Raw genomic sequence first — 21,966 nt, 5'->3', positions numbered from 1 at the left:
TCTTCCTCTCTCTTCCTCTCTCTCTTCCTCTCTCTACCTCTCTCTCCTACTCCATTGCTTGCCGTACGGATTGATCACAGACATGCCGTGACTACTGATTTGGAAAACGGATTCGATGCATTCTAGTCAATGACGACGCGTTCCTTCCTTGCCAATCTTTCTACGAAATCTAGGACGAAAACAAACTTACCTCTTTTGTCTAATTTCATTGTTTCTACAAATCAAATAAATCATTCTATTTGCAATAATATATAAAACAGATAACACGTGTTACTAGAAATTGAATATATTTCCGTAAAGTTTCAATTTCCCTTTGTTCTTTTAGAAAGCGAGACGCCGTCGATCCTATCGGATTCATCTAAATTTCTCTATCTCTCTTTCTCCGTTTATTTCTTTCTTTCTCTCTTTCAGCTCCTCTGCCCCTTCTCCCGTCCCTATGGCAATTTCTACGCGATGCACCGTGTTCGCGCACGACGTTGCATCGGCAGGACGTAAACAAGGCTTTTGCGCTTGCGCAGCCTCCACGGTTTCCCCTACCTCTCCCCTTGTCCCTCTTCTTCCTCCTCCTCTTCCTTCCTCTTCTTCTTTCCTCTGCGTCCTCCATCCTCCCATACTCCTTACCACCCATTCCCTCCTTTGACTCTTCTCAACATCCTCCTCCGTTAGAGCGCTGCGATCGAAGCATGCGCGACGCCATGTCACCCGGCACCAAGCCGCTTCATAATGGCGCCCGAACAAAATGCGCCTTCTTTCTCTCAACACTCGTGAAATCTAAATTAATAGATCGATTAACGGTCGAAAATTTATTCTTAATTATATTTAAGAATACAAGGAATCGTATTACTTAATAATCGTTCGATCTATTCCTTACTTTTTGATATATTTCAATGATGATTATTTCGAGGGTACCAACGCCATCAAGTACGCCATCTTGCGTCATAATCTTGACTATATATTCCTTTCTGCGTCTAACTCTTTTTTCTCTCTTTCTCTCTGATTCACTCACTCTCGTTTCTCCCTTCCAGTTGCACCACCACCCGGTCGAAACGACTCTTCTTTCTCTCTCTTGTGTCGTCGACCTCATCGTGCTCGCTCGAGAAATTGCGCCGAATCGCGCCTTCCCGCGCGTCCTTCTCCCACGCGCAGCTTGGATATGCACCTTTCGGCGGGCAAAGAAACTTCCTCGAAATTTCCGCCGCTTTGCTCGTTTCATGCACGACCCTTTTTTTCTTCTTTTTCTTTTCCTTTCCTTTCTTCTCTTTTTTCTTATTGTCATTATTTTTTTTTATTGATTCATACGAGAAATAAAAATATTTATCACGTGTTAATGCGAACGACGTTTCTTTAATTATTCGTATTTTATTTTTTATTTTTCTCTTTCTCTCTCTCTTTCTATATATATATATATATACATACTCGTTTTCTCTTTTTCTTTTTTTCTTCTTATTTTTATATATTTTATTTTGTTTTTTTTGGGGTTAATCCTTCTGATTTATTTCATTCGCATGTTTATTACTATAAAACAGGAACGCGATAATCGTCGTTGATTGCGCAAGGACGTGGAAGCGATCATGTTTTCGAATAACGGTATTCCAAGAGTACAACAGTGTATATATCTACTATCTGTAAGTGTCTACGTGGTTACTTACTTGTGTAAGTATTTACGTGTTTATGCGTTGCGCACGTACCTCGTCGCTACTCTTTTCCTTCTACAATCCCCCAGAGTTCGGATTCGCACGGTTTTTTCTCTCCCGTTAGGAACGATCGAAAGAGTGGATATGCTGAACTTGTACCTTCCAACGGTAGCAAAAAAAGAAAGAAATAAAAAAGAAAGAAAAGAATAGAAAAAAAATTAAACAAGAAAATAGATAATAATGAATAGGGTCGAACGAAAAATGAAAGAGAGAGAGATAGAGTCCGGTGATGCACCGCGTGCATGCACAGCGTCACGGAGACCAACTCTCGTTTGTTTACATCGTGCTGCTTCTACGTCTCAACTCTCAAAGAAAAATTGCACGTTGTGTTGCATGATGGCCGCAGGACTCTTTCTCGACATTTCTCGACTCGACATTTCCCCCATGACAGAATTTCAATGATAATTTACAAATGGGGATAATCGTGTTTAACCTTTATCGAGAGGCGTATTCCCTTTTTTTCTTTTTTTATTTCTTTTTTTATTTTTTTGTTTTTATCTTTTTTCTTTTTTCAACGAATTTGTCATCGACACCCACCGACCGTGCGATAAAGTTTTTATCAACAGACAAATTCTTTCACCAATTGCATCTCTACGTTTTCTCTCTCTCTCTCTCTCTTTCTCTCTTTCTCTTTTTACATATACACATATAGATAAGTAATTTACGTAGTATAGATGTATATTGTATACGTCATCGAGAGGCGAGGATTCCTAATTGATTTTTCTATCATGACTTTGGCTTCCCTCGCCGGAATTCCCCCTAACGCGTCCAATTTGGAAGGCATCCCACTAAGCCAAATACTTTCCATCCCCCACCCAATATAGTAGCGACGTATTAGAAGACAAATCTCCGAAGAAGAGGAGCACGATAAGGAATGCTTAAATGGTGCCACTGGGCAGTATTACTCTTTGAACTCACGCACAAAGCACGCTTTGCTTTATCTTTTTGTTGAGATGAAGAAGAAGACATAGATAGCAAGTAGTTTAGGGAAGAGGTGGGGGTTAAGAGTGAGTGGGGCAAGGGTGAGGGGTGAGGGCTCCGATGGAGTACTGGCTGAGATGAAGGAGGATTACTCTCCTTGTGTGCGAAGGAAGTCGAAACGGAGGTTACTTCGAGCAAAGTAAGAAGCAACGTCTGTGGGTATGGCATCGTCGTTTCTCCACGCACCGTTATTCCCTGGAAGAAGAGAGCAAGCGAGCAAGCAAGTCCCGCATCCTCGTCGTCGTCGTCGTCGTCGTCGGTAGCAGTGGCAACGGCAGCGACGGTGTGTGTTGCTGACTGTTTCTCTCTCTCTTTCTTCCGGCCTCTCTTTCTCGCTCTTTCTCTCCACCCTTTGCACAATTGCGCGGGGAGCGGGCAGACGTGCGCAACTACGCAGTAGGAATTGGCGCTTCGGTGTTGGCGCGAAACAGCAGACTCGAATCTCCGTTCTCCTTGTCCTCGTCCTCGTCCTCGTCGCCGTTGTCGTTGTCGTCGTCTGCTCTGCTTTTCTCCGTTCTTCCCCTCTTGTACACCGCCTAGCGTCGTTTTTGGTGCATCCACCCTTCTTTCTTTCTCTCTTTCTTTCTCTCCTCTTTGGTAGCAACAAACGAACAAGGAGCTCATATTTACGCGTACTATCATCGTCATCGTTCGTCGTCATCCATCTGTTTGTTCACCAACTTCAATAATTTTTCTTTTTTCATTCATTTCGCGAAACTGTATGACACACACATAGAAAAAGTGGATTGCAATAAAACGACCGGGTGCGAATGGTTTTCTACCATGGGAATAAAGAAAGGGATTACCCGAGGACGAGCCCATAGATTTTTCTCGCGCCACCCCGTAGATTGTATATACTTACGTCCGTGCGCCTAACGCGTGGTAGTATTAAGGAAGGGTCAACGGCCGACCCTCACCACGCGCGCGGCACGGATCGACGCGGCTCGTACGCGCCGACACACGGGAGCTCCGGTTTGTTTTGGTTTCTCGGCCGTTACCCCCTGGCTCTCCTCACCTATCCCCGCCAATGGTGAGTCGCTCCGACTGCTCCTCTCTCTTTCTTGCTTTATTTATTTATTTATTTCTTTTTATTACACTCTCGGCCTTCTTCGCGATTTCCATCTCTCTCTCCTCCTCCTCCTCTTCTTTTCTTTCCCTCCCTTCTTTTCTCTCTATCTCTCTCCCTCCCTCCTCCTTTCTTTCCCACTCTCTTCTCTCTCTTCTCTCTCTCTCTCTCCTTCTTTCTTAACAAGAAAGAGAGAGAAAGAACACTATACATTCGACGCCCGTGAAAAGCAACTCGGTATGATGTTAAACTAAAAAAAAAAGAAATAAAGACGGAGAGAAAAAAGAAAGAGAGAGAGAGAAAGTCGTGTTCCAAAATTAGCCTTGGAGGAGTCGATGTCATGGCGGTCGCCAAGCGAACACAACAAACAACTTGCTTCATGATCTCTCTTCCTGAGGAAAAAGCAGATACGACGTACGGATAGTAATAGCAGAAGCGTAATCGCTCGTACGATAGTAGTTAAGGATTCGCTGAGAAAATTGACGCTCGTGACGTCGCGAATGTGTGCAAAAGCCAGAAGGAACCTAACTCGTTCGCTCGCTCGCTCGCTCGTTTGCTTGCTTGCTTACTTACTCGCGTGCACGCGAGCGCGCGCGCGCGCGCGTACATTCAAACTCTGTTCATCGAGAGGGGCGCCGAGGACGCCGCGTGCGTATCGCCGGCCAGTGCACTCTCGTCCCACGAGGCGCTTCTCTTCTCTTCTCTTCTCTTCTCTTCTTTTCTTTTCTTTTCTTTTCTCTTCTTTTCTCTTCTATAAGTCCCTTCACCCTTTCTGACGATTACTCTGGTTCTACCGTCGTGTCGTTGTCGTCGTCATAGCTATAGATATCGTCATCATCGTTTCTTTCTTCCTTGCTTGCTTCCTTCCTTCCTTCCTTTCGTTTGTTCATTTTTCGTTCATTCTTTCGTTCGTTCGTTCGTTCGTTCGTTTGTTTGTTTGTTCGTTCGTTCGTTCGTTGGGTGCACAGAGAAAGCGTGGAAATGAGTAGCTAGACGTTTCTCTGGATACCCACTTTAGGGATCGATTTTACGACCCCTCGCGTCGCGCACTGATGCGTTTCGGACTTTCACGCTGACGGAAACGCTTCGACTTCTCGGATTTTACAGTCGTAAAATTCTCCCTAAGTCCTACTATATAGATGGATATATTTGTATATAAACACATATATATGCGTATATATATATATTTACTATACTCATGAGAATAGTGAAATCGATTTTTCGACTTATTCTCAATGTATGTGTCTATGTATACACGTATAAGTATTATATACAGTTGGTTAGGTTAATTCGTATAGGTCTCTCATATGATCGTTTACTTTCGTTTCGTTTGCCGATGCCAGAGAGTGTGGGAAGCACTTTCCTCTAACTTTCGTGCGTGCTTTCACGTAGCTAGAATTTCTCGCACGCTTTTAAACGTTGTTGAAGAAGTTACGCCTGATGTAACCAAGAACAGTAGTAGCTTGCTAGATGTTACTTTCGGTTGTCATATTTTATTTTCATTAAAGATCAACGAGCTCGCATTTTCTTGTTTTCATTTATTTCTTTTTAAAAAAGAAACATCTGCCAGCAATATACTATATAGATATATTTAAGTTTCCCATGGGTAAACATCTTAGAGGTAGAAAAATAACAGGCGCCGAGACCTTGACTGGAATTCTGATTTGTAGGTTATGTTGCTTTGACGCGAACGTGTGCTACCGCGTGCTCATTCTAATTATACGTCGTTCGACTTTACGACTTTAGAGACGAGAAGAAAGAGGTTGATAGAAGTGAAGGTGGAAGTGGAGGTGGAGGTGGAAGTAGCGATGATGACGCTGAAGGTGGTGGTAGTGGTGGAGCTGGTTGTTGTTGTTGTTGAGACTCATTGCTTATTGGAATCCCTCCTCGATCCTCTACTAGAACTCGTCGCGAAGATGTCGTGCAGTGCTGCGTATTGCGTAGAAGAAAAAAAGGACGTGAGAAGAGAGGGAGACTCGCTTGGACGAGCTCGGTATGGCCGGTACTCTCCGATCAGACCGTGCGCGTGCACCCCGTAGACTATCTTTCTTTCTCTCACTCTCCCTCATTCTCTCTTTCTCAAGTCCACTATTGGCAACATTGTATACCCCGTACGATGCAACCGAGAAAGATACTCGGCAACCCTGCTGTAGTATACACAGAACAACGATCAACATAGAGCAATCCTCCATCTTTGGGGTGAACCAACTCCTTAACTTACCCCTTGAACTTCTTTTTTTTGCAAATTTATTTTGCCAGAAAATTGTCTGCTCTAAACTTTACAACTGGTCTAACTTTATTTATATATATTCTCTCAGCAAAATATACGGATAGATGTCTAAACTGGGATGCAACAGATTGCATATAAGAAATCTGCGAGTGATTAATATTTAACAGTTAAAAAGTAACTTTCTATCTCTTTTGCTAAAATCTAGACGCGAGAAAAGGTCAATGTTTTATTCCACCACCATTGTAGAATTTTCTCGACCTTCCACAATGCGCGAATACGAAGTATATATCGAAACTGGAATACCGTTATTGCGAAGAGAGCAAGAAATTGCGTCGTTCCTCTCGTACGAATATCTCGGTCGAAAAGACTGAACGTTGTTGGGACGTGGCGGATAGATCGAATCGTAGCAAAACCATTGCTGAGATTGTCGTCGTACAAACGCAACTGAAGAAGGAGAGAGAGAAAGAGATAGAGAAAAAGAAATAAAACGATGGAAGTAAAGAGAGAGAAAAAGAAAGAGAAAGAGAAAAAGCAAGAAAGTGGGAGAGGGAAAGAGAGAGCACGTAGACTTTCAAGTTGCGGCGAATGAACGGTTGAGCGCAAGGCAAGGCAAGGCAAGGCAAGGCAAGGCAAGGCAAGGCAAGGCAAGGTAAGGCAAGGCAAGGCAAGGTAAGGCAAGGCAAGACAAGGTAAGGCAAAGCAAAGCAAATGGAGGGCAATGTCTACCGGGCAACGTAGGTCTGTGACCGGTGCGATCGCTATCCCGCTTTATACGACGTGATCAGCGCGTATCGTTTACGAGGGATGATGATGTCACGATGCATCCTTTATCCTCTTTCTCGTTTCTGGCTACAGCGATTCGATTTGAAAGTCGTTGACTTTAGAGGTTCGCTATAATCGCCCATTGGAGTAGTCACCTGTTACTCCGTTCCTCGTTCGTATTTGTAAGAAATAAGAAAAGAGGGAGGAGAAGGAGAAAGAGAGGTCAAGTATTAAACAAAGGAAGAAGATCCTCGGCCTGGTATCGGCCATTTGCACCTCGTATTATCATATATATATTATAAAAGACAATGAATATCTACTCTCAGGAAAAGCTTAAAAACAGCGAATTTTTGCCAAAGTAATTGTTTGTTCGTTAATGATCGATCGATTGATCGACACGATAATGACGATAAGCTTTTGAAAGAGTTCATAGATAACGATCGTCTGTCCGATGACTCTCTCACGCTAAACGTGCTACGTTCGCGCACGATTCGAGTTTCCCTTTTGAATTTTTAATCCCTAAATTCCACGTCGGCCGATGACACTAGCAGAGTCTGCTGTGTCCAAGAGACCTCTGTTGTGTTGTAGGCTAGCTTTCTGACGGTACTTTTTTTGTACGTAGGTGTGTATCACGCACGAGATCGTTCTTTCTTTCTTTTTATCGTTCGTTCGTTCATTCGTTCGTTCATTCGTTCGCTCTTTCGTTCTACGACTAGTCAGTTGGTCCGTCCTTCGCAAATGGGGGTTATATGCATCGTTCCTGGATCAATAGCACGTGACAGTCGTCGTTGTCGTCGTTGTCGTCGTCGTCACCGGCGCCTCAGCGTTGCCTTCCTTTCTCGTTGCGTTCTCTCTCGTTGACGCCGTTGGTCTGATGTAAACAAAGGAACTGCTAAACGCTCTCGCTCTCGTACACTTACACAGACTCGTTCTAACCGATCGATATTTTTTAACCCCACGAATTTGACTATTTTATCATTGAACGAATAATAAAAAAAAAGCTGCATCTTTCCTTTCCGAGACAATTATGTATGAATTTTCTTCTTTTTTCCTTTTGTTAGTTTTATCCACAAGCGAAAATTAGATTTACAAAGTTATTTATAATTTCTTTGTTTCTATTCTTAGGCCAATGCTGCCGTTGTTTTCAAATGTACATGGAAAGGTTGTCTCGAAATCAAGGCTACAGTCCCTCTCATTGAAGAACACGTGCGCCAGTCCCATCTTGGGTAAGTTCATTTTCCCTTTCCCCCTTCCTTCTTGTCATCTCTTTTGCGGACAGAAGAAGTTTCTTTACAAATTGTCAGCCTCGCAAGGGCGACTATACGCCCTGTTACCTAATCGAAAATAATTAACCCGTAAGAGCGAGGACGCGGAATAGTCTTCAGAGCTGACATTGAACCGTCGCGATAAGATAAGCAAACGCAAAATATCGCCATGTAATTACGTCTCGTCTCGCGTTAATACGTAAATACGTGCATACGTATTTATATACGCAAATACGCAAGTTTACTTGTGCGCGTGTAATGAAGAAGGAATTACAAACCGACGCGTCTTGCTCGCGTCAAATTTTTTCCTCGTGGCCGCTCTCGAAAATGTTAGCTCGTAAATACGAGATATTCTTCGTGCTCTCCAGTCAAGACTACTTCCTATCTTTCGTTCTTTAAATTCAACGACCGACCGGTTATACAAATAGAACGCGTGTAAATAAATTGCTACCGTACAAGTAAATAAAACTATTGAAGGCGATAATGTAAACAGAATAATAAAAAAAGATTGTTTAAACAAGTTCCAAGTGTTTACCAGAAATACGTGTTTTTAATGAATTCATACGTAGGCTTATTATAATATATTCTTACATTAGTTAAGTTGATGCATAAGTTTAAATGTCATTTATTAACGAAGATTGTTGATATTTTGCAGTCCAAAGAAATCGAAAGGCTATGAGAACGATGGCGAAGACGATATATCGGACCACGAGGAGGAATTTTATTATCAGGAAGTAGCGGTTGATCATATGAGTTCACCACCTACGATGTCACATCGGGACATGGCTAGGCCACCCCACGAGGATCCAGAGTATCAGAAACAACTTCGCTTGGAAGCAGTACCGGTGAATACGAGCAATACGGAAAGCAATAGTTCAGTGATGCCGTGCGTGAAGGAACGAAACAATGCATTCACGATCCTGCAGTCGCCCGTAAGTAGCGTACACAAAGTCCGTGTATTCGTTTGGCCGCAATGCCTACTACCACAATTAGATCCGTTTTCTCTGAAAGCGCTTCGTCATGCTTAGATATATATATATACATATATATACAATATATAAACAGACATTCACTTTCGTTCCTCGGAACTGGTGGGATCACGTATGTTTGTACGTTTAATTCGACAGGGAACGCCGATCAAGCACATCAAGTTGTCGCCACGTCCATTCCAAACCTATCACCAGCAGAACATGGGCCTGTTGACGGTTTCAACCGGAAAGATACCATCCTCCCCACGCCGGATTCGCGGTGAAACGAAAAAGTGTCGCAAAGTGTACGGCATGGAGCACCGCGATCTCTGGTGCACTCAATGCAAATGGAAAAAGGCCTGTAGTCGTTTCGGCGACTAGGCCAAAAAGCCGCCCCGTTCTAACGTCCGCGGGCGGAGATCATCGCCGAGCCGACCCCAGATTATTAGTACGATGCCAGTGCCAGCAAGACGTCGAATGTCCTCGTCGTATCATCGCCGACTACTACAACAAATACCTCCACCACTACCATTATTATCATCGATATCATCAACGACATCGCTATCGACACTACCAACGACTGCCAACGATGATAATCGAATCGAGAGAAACGAGAATCGAAGAGCCAGATCCTCGTTATATCGGCACGATCACTAAAGGACGCGATTCTTTAGCGAAGAGATATTACCCTCTTTATCGTCCACCATCTTTTTCAAACCGATGGCTAAAGCGTATAACCACCTTCAACGGATTCCTTCCGGTACGATCGTCCATCCGTAAGACGCGTTCCTTCTTCTTTCTTCTTCTTCTTCTTTTTCTTCTTCTACTTCTTCGTTCATCATCTTGTCTTGTCCTTGTCCACTTTTTGATCTCCCTGTCTTGTTAATTCTCCTATTACTCTCCGCATTCACTTTTATTTCTCCTATTCTTCTTCTTTTACCACTTGTTTCTTTCTTTTTCTTTTATTTTTTCTTTCTCTCGATGACGAGAGTTACGGCCAGAAAGAGAGAAATAAAGTCTCTTCCCAAAGAGAAACGTCTAATCCCATGACGGATGGCGGACGGTTATATAAGGGCCGATCTTCGTGCGTTCTCGTGAGCTCGTCGTTTTTGTTTATCGGGCAGCACATGGCAAACTATTTAGAAATACGGGGACAAAAGGGGTACCTTCGCCGTAACGAAGGATCTTAATTATTATTATTATTATTATTATATTATTATTATTATTATATTATTATTATATATGTATAGATAGGGAATAATTGCGTGGGTGGGTGCGAGCGTCCAAGGCATCCTCAGAGACCGACGCGCGCTCTCCTCATTTTATGTAAGTCTCGTCCGAATTTTGTTTTTAAGCTCGGAGAGCGCGAGACTCGGCCTCGATCGTAAAATTTCGCCGTTAAAAGAAAGAAAAAAAAAATAACAAAAAGACGTCGAACTATTTTTTTCGGTTCGGCAAGCTAGCCGAAAATCATCGATCGTTGATCATCGTACAAACTCGTTTTTAAACCAATAATCAATCGAATCGCGTAATCTTAAAGTATAATATTTTTTTATTATTATTATTATTATTATTATTATTTTTATTTTTATTTTTATTTTTATCAGACTTCTCGAGGTATTACCGATCTCAAATAGGGACTTTACCTTATCGACTTTGTTCAAGTAAAATTACTATTTTCTGTCTTGTCTCATCGATCGTACTTGAAATCACATTAGATAAACTTTAATCAAAAAAATATATCGAAATAATGTTCTTCCCTTTTGATGAAATGCGCGTATATGTATATGTATATACATATACACGCATATATATATATGAATATTTACGCGTTCTTACGCGTGTTATCTTTGAAAAGAAAACATCAAAGAAGTCAGAACAGCGGTAGCAAATTGGTATACATATTTCGACAAGCGTATTTTGTCGCGTCGATTGAGTCAACGGAAATCTACCTCGACGTTTATCTTAACGTTCACTGATCGAAATCGTGCAAGTGTATACGTGCTACGTAAATACATATATATATGTGTGTATGTATGCACTTACAATGTGTATGTATTTGGAATGAAAATAATATATCGCTGTGTCGAAACGATTTGCTTACTTGCTTGCTTGCGTTAACTGTCTTCGAGACTATCTAACAATTTGCAGAAAAACGTATTAAATATTCCGTTATCTTTGCGAATGATAAAAATATACTTAAACGTGTATACATGCAGTAGATTCCTGTATAACGCGAATACTTGCACCACGAGAATTCTTATAACGCGCTAAAAATTTTGCAACTACTGTTTCTGTCTACAACGATTTCTCGTACGTGTACTAAATAAAAATCTTTTTACATTCGATGGGGTTTTTTTTTATTCATATCACTAGTTACTTCACACTTGAATTCGCTATTGTGGCAAAAGAATAAATGAAGTTTTTACGATTAGTTTTTTTTCGTAATTTTATGAATTTGATATTATTATTTGTATCTTAAATCAAAATGGCTCCTCGTTACAGAGCCTTCGAGTTCAATGGTATGAAAAATAAAGAAGAAGGATATTAAATAACAAATGGCTTATTAAAAATTAAATTTTCTTTAATCGAGTATTACGTTTATCGTCTTTTATCGATTTTTTATGTTTCGAGAATTATTCTTTTTTAATTTTTGACCAATATGTTATCAAGAATAATTCCTGGATAAGAAGTATTGTCATAATATTTGTATCTAATATCTATAATATTTTCTCACTAAATAAATTGTAAATTATCTCGAGGAAAATTAAAAGTAAAAATCGTGTTATGTAAGACATATTTGTGTGCAACACCATTTCCTATAACTCGAATTCGATTATACAGAGATCTACTGTATTCGTAACGACTCATACATATTATCCTTGCAACCTCGACGAAATCTTATTGTTAGATGAATTATTTAATTGGATTTAAGGAGACAATTCTAAAGACAGAAATAAAAATCAAAGTTCATTTCCTTAATCTTTTTAATTATAAGTAAGTAAACAAATACGCCATTTTGTTTGGCATCAATCGTGTTATGATCGACGATCGGTATTAGCATAATATTCATATGTATCTCTCTCTCTCTCTCTTTTTCTAATTAGACAGATAGACAGATAGAAAGAAAGAAAGAGAGAGAGAAAGAGATGAGAAAGCCGCATGTCCGAACCATCTTTTCTTAGCTCATTGTTAAACACACACAAACACACATAAACAACACACACACACACGGATAAACAGCATACACACTAACATGCATGTTGTTCTTCCGGCATTGAAAGAACGTTAAGAGTTACACTCTGTGCACTCTTATCGTTCTTCGCAACCGTTCGTTTCTGCTAAAGATAAGAAAAATAAATAAAGAAAGAAAGAAAAAAAAATAAAAAAAATACATAAAGGAAGATGAAAATCTATATTAAGCAAAAATTATTATACGACCTATAATATTTTACACTTTCTTCAACTACACAACACTCATACACATAACATGAATATACTGAAGAAGTAACACGTATTAGCGAATGGATGCATACGTAAAAAGAAAAATATATATATACACACACACATATACCCATGTATATTTATATACATATTATATGCATATACATGGCATACACAGTTGTTAACAAACGATTACATATTAATAAATAATAAAATAAGAAAAATAGAAAATGAAGGAAAGGAAAAGGTACACGCGACATATATATAAGATTTGCAGTTTTATTTGCAAACGAATTAATTAATTAATAAATAAATAAATCAATCAATCAATATATATATATATATATATATATATATATATATATATGTGTGTGTGTGTGCGCGCGCGTGTGCACGCGTGCATATGTGTGTGTGTGTGCGAGTATTTAAATATAAGTAATTAATTGTTTTATATAAAAAACAATGAAAAAAATAAAATATAAAATATATAAAAGAGCAAGATGAGAGAAAGAAAGAGAGAGAATGACGCGAGCGCGCGGCCGCTTGATATAAAATGTATAAACTAACAATAAGAGAAAAAAATAAGAAGATATATTATATATATTATATATATTATATATATATATAAAAAAAAGATCCATATGTATATGTGTACTAATAGGACAAATTACACGCGTCTTTCGTAAAATTCGAATTTTTCGAAATTCCACGATAGGAATTTTCGGAGAGTTACGAGTGAAAGACGTAAAGAAAGAAAGAGAGAGATAAAGGGGAAAGAAGACGAGAATTCGAATAATCGTGATCGAATATGCCGATCGACGATATTCTTTACTGGGTCATATGCGGCCGTACGAGAAAGTAAGAATTTAGACGAAAAAGAAAAGAAAATGAAAAATAGGGTTAGATAAAGAAAAAACGATTTTTCTTGCATGCGAAAGAAAGTGAGAAAAGGTAGAGCCGATTGTGATATTTTAGTGTGAATTTTAAAAAATGACGAAGTAAACGAAAAAAAAATATATATAAAAAAAAATAATTACGGAACTTTCTCATAAAAATATGGCGGAAAAAGAAAGAATTTATTGTAAGAAAGAGAGGGGAGGGTGAGAGAATAATAGAGAGAGAAAGAGAGAGAGAGAAAGAAAACAAAATTTATACATATACACCAATTATCATACTGCCAGATTTAAGAAAAACAAAATAACAAACAAACATACAAACAAAAATCGAACATTCAACATCATTATCGCGCGTATGTTCGTAAACGCGCGTATGTTCGTCTCGATCAATGTGCAATTCTACGAGAGGTTGAAATTATATTATTATTATTATTATTATTATTATTATTATTATTATTAATATTATTATCTATTATCTATTATTATTATTATTATTATTATTATTAATTATTAATTATTACAATTATCATCGTCATCTCATAATTGGTATGAAATAGAAATCAAAAGTTTCCGATTAATATCAGAAAAAATGAAAGCAAACAAAACGTTATTTTCTTCACAATTGAATCGATCGAGTAGCCGACATATTGGGAATCCATTATTCTTTTTTAAAAATGGCGAGATCAGTTGATTTATTTTTGTATGCTTCGTTGTGATTAGAATTTTAAATATTTTTTCTTTTTTCTTTTTCGTTTAAATTCATATTCTTCTTTTGTGTATTTTTATTCGAATTGTACGTTCATTGTTAAATATTATCATCGAAGAGGAGGGTTTTCTAACCTTATTTTCTTTTTTCTTTCTTTCTTTCTTTCTTTCTTTTCTTATATTTATTTTATTTTTTTTTCTAGACCTCGAGTAAACGAGGAAAATGAAGAAAAAAAAAAGAAATTAAAGAGAGAAAAGACACTTTGGATTGTCCGAAGTCGATTGTTATTTTTCTCTAAAGTCGAATATGTGTATGTGTGTATGTAATACATGCATGGATTATTTCGATCGGCGGTGGGGGGGAAGGTATGGGGAAGAAGGGATCGAGGGCCGCGATCTCGAACGGCACTTTTCCGCTTTTATATCGCACACGATCTTCCTAGGCAATTTACTTTGTAAAAAAATTACACAAAATAGAACAAATATACCAACAAATAAACAAGGTCGGAAAAATATAATACAATAAAGAAAGTGACTAATCAATAAGAAACAGAAAGAGATAGAACAGGAAATAAATAAAAAAAAGGAGAAAGGAAATATTAATAATTAAAAGAAAAAATAAATAAATAAATAAATAAATAATGAAAACGACGATTGATCTCTACGAAATGATTATTAATTATTATTGTCGACGTGTTGCAAATGTTTCACGGCGCGATTTTATATATATAATAACGTTAATATTATAAATAAATAAGAAAATAAAAAAAAATAAATAAAAATGAAGAAATATCAAATGGTATATTAAATTAATAATGTTTCAATGTATATGAACCAATCGCGACAAATTCTTGTAGATTCATCCTTGGAATCGTTATAACAATGATACAAAGAAACGATACAATATATGCATCTTATGTTAGTTCGAAATATATTATCGTCATTATCGAAGATAATACAAAGCCAAATTTTAATATATCGCGATATGATATTAGTAAATAAAAAAGAAATACAAAATTTAAATAAAATTTAAAAAAAAAACACACACTCACTCACAAGAAAGAGAACGAAAGAAAGAAAGAAAAATGAAAATTCTTGCATCTCCTAGATGTGATAAATAATTACTTGTCTTTCAACGAGTATTATTATGATATAGTAATTAAAAAAATTATAACTAAAAGAAAGAAAAAAAATATAATACACACGTCTTTCACTATTCGTTATCGTTACCATTCTTGTCATTCGCGTCTATGTATTGAATATACAAGTTTTTTAAAATACATCATATTATTTTATTATTTTAAGAATTACTCGAATTAGGCAACATTTTGAATACTACTATATTACTAGTTCAATCGGTAAAAAGGAAGTTTACAATAAAAGAAAATATAAGCAAGAATTTTAATTAAATTGTTAAAGTACGCTAATCGGAGATGAAATCGCTGGACACAATTAAGTTATTAAGAATATTTTATAAAATTAAAGAAGAAAAAATATTTACATTCTATTAATTAAAATATTTTACAATATTTGTTTTAATTTCAATTGCAATTGGAAAATTGCGCTATATTATATTCCAACGTGTATTTACAATTATAATTAAGTTTCATATTTATCCGCCTGCGCACACCTTGCGCACAACGAACAAAAAAACAATCTTTTTCTGTCTTACTCCACTTCGTTTACCTTTCACTTGTGGCAAACTTGCAATATAGTAATATTATACATTTATGTGTGGAAAACACACAGCTGCACGCACGGACTCGTGCAGCGTCCATCATTCGTATGTTAATTCGTTCGTTTGCCTGTAGATGTCGCTAGCGTTCCCAAAGAAAGTTTTATATCTCTTACGAGATTACGTCCGGTCGGATTATTCCAAGAAATTCTATTAAAAATAAATACGTATGTCGTAAAATAAATTATTAATGATGAAAAGTAATTAACGATACGAGACGAGAAGTTTTTAAACGCTTAATCTAAGAAAGATTAACAGAGATAAGGAAAAAGAAAATCATGAAAAAATAACCGTCCTGCCGACATTTCTCGATCAAAGAACAAATTTTTTCTTGCTGACAAAAAATCGTTGCTTTTTTTTTTTAATAAAGATAAATTTCTATTAAAAAATTATGACTATAAATTCGTGTAGTAAATAGTATCGTGTATTTCGTTTTATATTTTTGTTGTTTTTTTACAACAATACAATTTTCACACAAATACAATTCATAAAAAATTCATTCAACGTACGTACTCTAACAACCCTCCAACTCTTTCCCATTATTTCGTTCCTTATTCCACATGGTAGATAAGATTTTTATAAAAATAATCATTAAACACAAAATCACCGTTTGAAAATTGTCAATTTAATGCGTGCGAGCGGTGATGTTTCGCACGCATCAACACCGTCTGATGCGTCATCGATAAATCGATTTCGCCAACGAGCTCATCAATTAAATATCTTATGTATATAATAATACTCCATTATATAATAATAATCGTTAATGGAAGATGGTCGGTTGAAAAAAAAATAAAATATATATATACTTCGTTAAGACGAATTTACAAAAGTCATGCAAATACATTCGTTACTTATGAATTTTTCTTCTTATTTTTTTAATAATTATCATTCATTTATTCATCAAACTAAATTAAATATCATCCAATGATGATACGTAATGATACGTAAAGTATTTTTTAATTGAGAGTGAGAGACCAATAATAATAATAATAATAATATTTATTTATAATTATTATTATTATTATACAAAATTAAAAAAATAAATAATCATAATAATAGGAATATAATAATGATAATAATAATAAAGATAATAAAAATGAAATCATACATAATCATACGTCGGTGAATTAAAAAGTTTTAATTATCTTTGTTTCGGTCGAACTTTAATTTTTTTTTTCTAAATGTAAAAGCTTTTTTGTCGAAGCTACAGAATTTTTTAATCCACTCACGTATATAATCAAAATTATATGTAATAAGACAAAATTAAGATTACATTGGAAAATTCGATATTGTTATTGTTTTATGGCAAGTCCATTTATTTTAAACGCGTACGACTGATCTTAACGCGTAAAGACGTTGATCACGAGTATTATGAATATACAGTGATTATACTCCAAAATCTACTACCTTTTTAAATGTCCCGCATGTATTAACACCAACGAGTACGTACAATAAAAAATATAATATATATATAAATAAATATAAAAAAACAATATTATGAAAACGTATAGATCCGGAGAGACTTAAACGTTAGAGCAATAAATAAAAACGCGCGCACATAAGACGAACTCGTATTTTTGGGGGCGCGAAATTAACAAAAATGAAAAAAATTATTCAATATTTACGAATATTATTTTTCACGATCGATTCAATTAACAAGAACTGCGAAAAAGAAATTCATTAAGATATGTATGATGACGAGTTAATTGATTATTTAATTAATTTACTCTCCATAACGTATTGTGATTTAAAATTTAATATACGCGAATATATATATACATATGTTTCTTTTCATTATTATTTTATTTTGTCGATAGAAAATTAATTGAATTGTTAATTCGCACTCAAAGTTTTTAATATTTAAAAAATATAAATTGCAATTACTGTAGTATAATAATATTAATATGAATCATATTATAAATTAATTATCTTTCTATGACCTTTTTAAAATTACATATTTGAATGTAAATATTTTTTAATTTGCATTTAATTTTATCTTTACAAAATCAATTAAATTACTATAATACAATAATATTAGTATGAAAAATATTACCACTTCCCATAAGACATAAACAAAATTTCTTTGGGATTAAGTAATTAAATAATCGTTTAATGAGTAAATAATTGTAATCATTGTAACTGTGACAAAAGAAAAAGGAATAAGTATGAGATAATGGTGTAAGATGAAGTTAAAAACTATAATAATAATAATAATAATATCTAACAAAACATTAAAAGGAAAATAAAAATAAAAGAAAGGACGATAGAGAAAGACAGGATGAAGACTTGAAGAAAATTCCGTAGAGCGGTAGTCAATGGCCGGGATTAGCATACCAAAACGATCTCATGTCGATTTAATCAAGCGCAATTTTCGAATATTAAATACGTACTATGTATGTATGTATTATATACGTTTGACAGTAGTCTGCTGTGTTTTAAAACGCGCTTTGACGCTCGAGCGAACGCACGTCGAAAGACCAAATGCACGCCCATTTCTTTTTTCCGCTCGATAACTTCATCATCATCGAGCGTTATCGCCCATATTATTCTTACGACGATACAACGATGTAAATTTTTAAGCGGATTTAAAAAGAAATAAGAAAGAAAGAAAGAAAAGGAAAAAAAAGAAAAGAAAAGAAAAAATAATGAGATTACTTGAGAGATTTCTTTAAAAAAATATTCGCTCGAGTCGTCAATGCTGACCAGCCTAATCGTATAATGCAAAGACATTATAATTATTATAATTATTATCTCATTTTATTATTATATTTCATTATTTTAATTATTATTATTAATATTATTATTATACCATATCATATTATTATTATTATTATTTTTATTATTATTATTATTATTATTATTATTATTATTATTATTATTATTATTATTATTATTATCTATATATTGATTATTATTATTATATTGTCTTTATTACTCTCCCTTTTACAGGTTTGAGAGTATTATTATATATATATTATTATTATTATATCAATTGATATCATTATTATTATTGTTTTCAATATTGTCGTCAGATTATTACGTAAAACAATTGATAAACAATTTCACCGCCATCGGGTCGTCATTTTTAACGCTCTATAGTATATTATATATTATTATTATATAAATACAAATAGTACACTAAGCGTCAATGATAACACACGAAACCGATCGTCATCGAACGCGGAAATTTTAAACGATATTTTTAATTATAATTAGCCAATTCACGAAAAAGATATAAAAATCTACCACGAACACACATATACACACACACACCTACAGAAGTTTAAGAGAGTATCGAGGAAGAAAGAATCGTGATGTTATTCAATAAAACGAAACTCACAATTAACGAATTTTACTCTGTCACTCGTTATCTTCTTATTTTTATTTGCATCAATTGACTTTTACTTTTCTTTTATGTTACACAAAAATCGTCACTATTTATTAGTTTAATTTTCGCGAAAACGATATAGTTTTTTCTCTTTTTTTTTGCAAATATTTTGTACAAACATCGGTGAAATACAAATGATAGCACTTGTGCAAATTTAATTATCATTACCGATTTATTGCAATATTCTTTATCCGATTCTTATAATACTCGGACATAATAGATTAATAATCGTACATATATAAATATATACGTATAATAAATACAAATGCATTTGTCAATAACACAAAGTCAAATAAGTGCATAAATGCAGTCAAACAAATGCAAAACGCGTATACATATACATATATATATATATTTATATTCACGTGACGAAAGGCACGGAGAGAAAGAAATAAACATATATATATATATATATACTGGGTGTTTCATAATATACAAACATAACTTCAAATTTCAGTATTCCAAAATAAGAAAGACAAATTCGTACAATCGTATGCCAGACACGACTACTTTTTCGAATCATAGGAATTTTTACATTATACTCGTTGTCATGTGATTTTTATAGAAACTGTGCAAAGTAGCCACCTTTAGCTTTGAATCAATATTTTCAAACGCATTATTGTAGATGTACGTTCTCCCTTGTTCCAAAATTTCATATGATTATGCGAACTGTGTTTATCTTATTTAAGGGTGTTACAACTATTCCTGAAGTTATGTCGAAAAATTTTGGAAGACCGTGTATAATGTATATATAAAATTATAAAACCTAGGATATATATATATATATTATATATATCACGCACCTAATTAAGTAAGTCTGAAAAGGGGAGGGGGTACATACGAGCAACAAAACTATCGAAAGTCAAATAAAACAAAAAGAAAGAAATAAAGAACAATAAAATGAAATCCAGCGCCAGTACAGTGATAAACAAAGATGTTAACAAAAATATTACAAGATTTATCTCTTAACGGGATGATAATCATTACGTATATGAGTAAATATGTGACACCGATAAAAGAAATAAAGAAATATTATTTTGTACCGTTATGGATAAGGATGAAACTATGGCAAAGAAGCACAGTGAATTATTAGTCACGAAAAACATGAAACACACAAACACATATATGTGTACACATACATGCGCCACGTATTTATACCAATTCGTTCCCGTCTTTTATGAGACGACCTTTTAAAAGTCTCTTGGCACCATTTCGTTACGCATTCACACATATTATCACTAATTTGTGATTTTTTTTCCCGTTTTTCTTATCATGGGAATGTGATAATATATATGTTTTAAATATATATATTATAATATAATATAATATATCAATTCTCATATGCAAACAAAAATATGAACGAAGTTATGCAGAAAATTATCAACTCTCAATGATTTGAAATTGAGTAAATTTAATTGGAGATTTTATCTTTAATAAAAGAAAAAAGCTTTACTTTTATTCAGGTATATTTTTTCACAGAATATTTATTAATCGTATATATTTAGTAGTTAGTAGTATATTTAATATTATCACGACAATAATAATAAACGTAAACCGTGGTATTTTATTAAAAGTAAGAATTAGTAATTTTTTGTAAAATAAAAATCACGAATTTATAGGAGATGCATACTGTTGTAAATTAAATTTTTTTTTATCATTTTAAGAGTTGATAGATTTCTTCATAATTTGATCCATATAAATATACACACACGTATATAAATATATATATATTTATTATTTATCGACAGAGTGAACAAGAGAAAGAGAGAAAGACATTATTTACAGTCGATAAGTTCGTTAACTACATTAATAATAGACACGCAATCGATTCGCTTTATATAAAATGAATGAAACTTTATAATTGCCTTATATTCGCGAAATTGACGTTACGATATCTACCACATAATCAATAATTCTGCCATAATCGTCCTAAAGTAGTATCAAATTTGTCTACCAAGAGATAATTAATGAAAATTCTTCGAGTTTTTTTTCAAATCTGTAGTTTAATTATCGTCTCACTTTTAATCTTCTCAATCACAAAATTTTATAACACTTATGCTAACCTTTTATTTATTTAATTTTCGAACATACAACAATGAAAATTTTTACCTTTCTTATCTAATTATTATTATTTCTTTTTTTTGCATAAAAATCATCCCTTTTTCATAGAGACAACTGGAGTCCCTTGTATATCCTCGTCGTAATTGTAATAACGTAGGGAAATACTTGCCTATTTTATAGTTTCTAAGCCGTACTACTAATACTATTACTACTACTACTACTACTACTTCTACTAAATTATATTCTAATTAATAAAAGAAAAAAAGAAAATAAATAAATAAAGACGAAAAGACGACGAAAATAAAGAAGAAGAAAAAGAAGAGATAACGATTATCGCGTGCACCGCGTACTCTTCTTCTGTGCACTACGATTTACTCGGAGAAACATACATATACAAACACAAAGAGAGATATAAATAGCATACATAGATACAAGATGTCCCAAAAGTCAAGAATTTACCAAAACAAAATGAACAGGTGGAGTCATTTTTAAAAACAAAAATCTCACAAATAATTATTCGATTTATCGTGTGGCTTTTAAATTTATTCAAACCGGTGACAAATGCTTTTACAGATTTTCTTAAAAAACAAAAATTTGTAATTAATAAAGTAAAAGTTTGTCTGACTGTGATTAAAACTCTAAGTATCTCTTTATCATTCCAATAGCTAAAATCAAAAGTAAGTTTTATTTATGAATACGATTAAAGTTTTAGAATATTTTCAATTAAACTGTTTAAACATCTTTTTTCAAAACACACCAATTGATTCTTAA

General features: G+C 34.6%; 1 protein-coding gene and 1 long non-coding RNA gene across 7 annotated transcripts in view; one reads left to right on the top strand and one right to left on the bottom strand.

The window, feature by feature from the left end:
* Positions 1-12,509, top strand: part of LOC122516057 (zinc finger protein 395) — a 94,446-nt gene extending 81,937 nt beyond the window's left edge. For all 6 annotated transcript variants that reach the window (XM_043633618.1, XM_043633609.1, XM_043633627.1 and 3 more), the window contains 3 exons: positions 7,859-7,959; positions 8,654-8,930; positions 9,126-12,509. In XM_043633618.1, the coding sequence (XP_043489553.1) occupies positions 7,859-7,959; positions 8,654-8,930; positions 9,126-9,347 (600 nt within the window). In that variant the 3' untranslated portion in view covers positions 9,348-12,509. The remainder of the gene's footprint in view (positions 1-7,858; positions 7,960-8,653; positions 8,931-9,125) is intronic.
* LOC122516105 lies at positions 586-1,249 on the bottom strand. Its single transcript, XR_006303496.1, has 2 exons — positions 872-1,249; positions 586-771 (listed from the first exon to the last, which is right to left on the bottom strand). It is a non-coding gene; the product is annotated as an uncharacterized LOC122516105 (long non-coding RNA).
* Positions 12,510-21,966: the final 9,457 nt, after the last annotated feature.

Source organism: Polistes fuscatus, unplaced genomic scaffold, assembly GCF_010416935.1.
Source record: "Polistes fuscatus isolate 324 unplaced genomic scaffold, CU_Pfus_HIC Scaffold1, whole genome shotgun sequence".
Classification (NCBI taxonomy): domain Eukaryota; kingdom Metazoa; phylum Arthropoda; class Insecta; order Hymenoptera; family Vespidae; genus Polistes; species Polistes fuscatus.
This window is presented reverse-complemented; position numbering and strand designations above follow the sequence as displayed.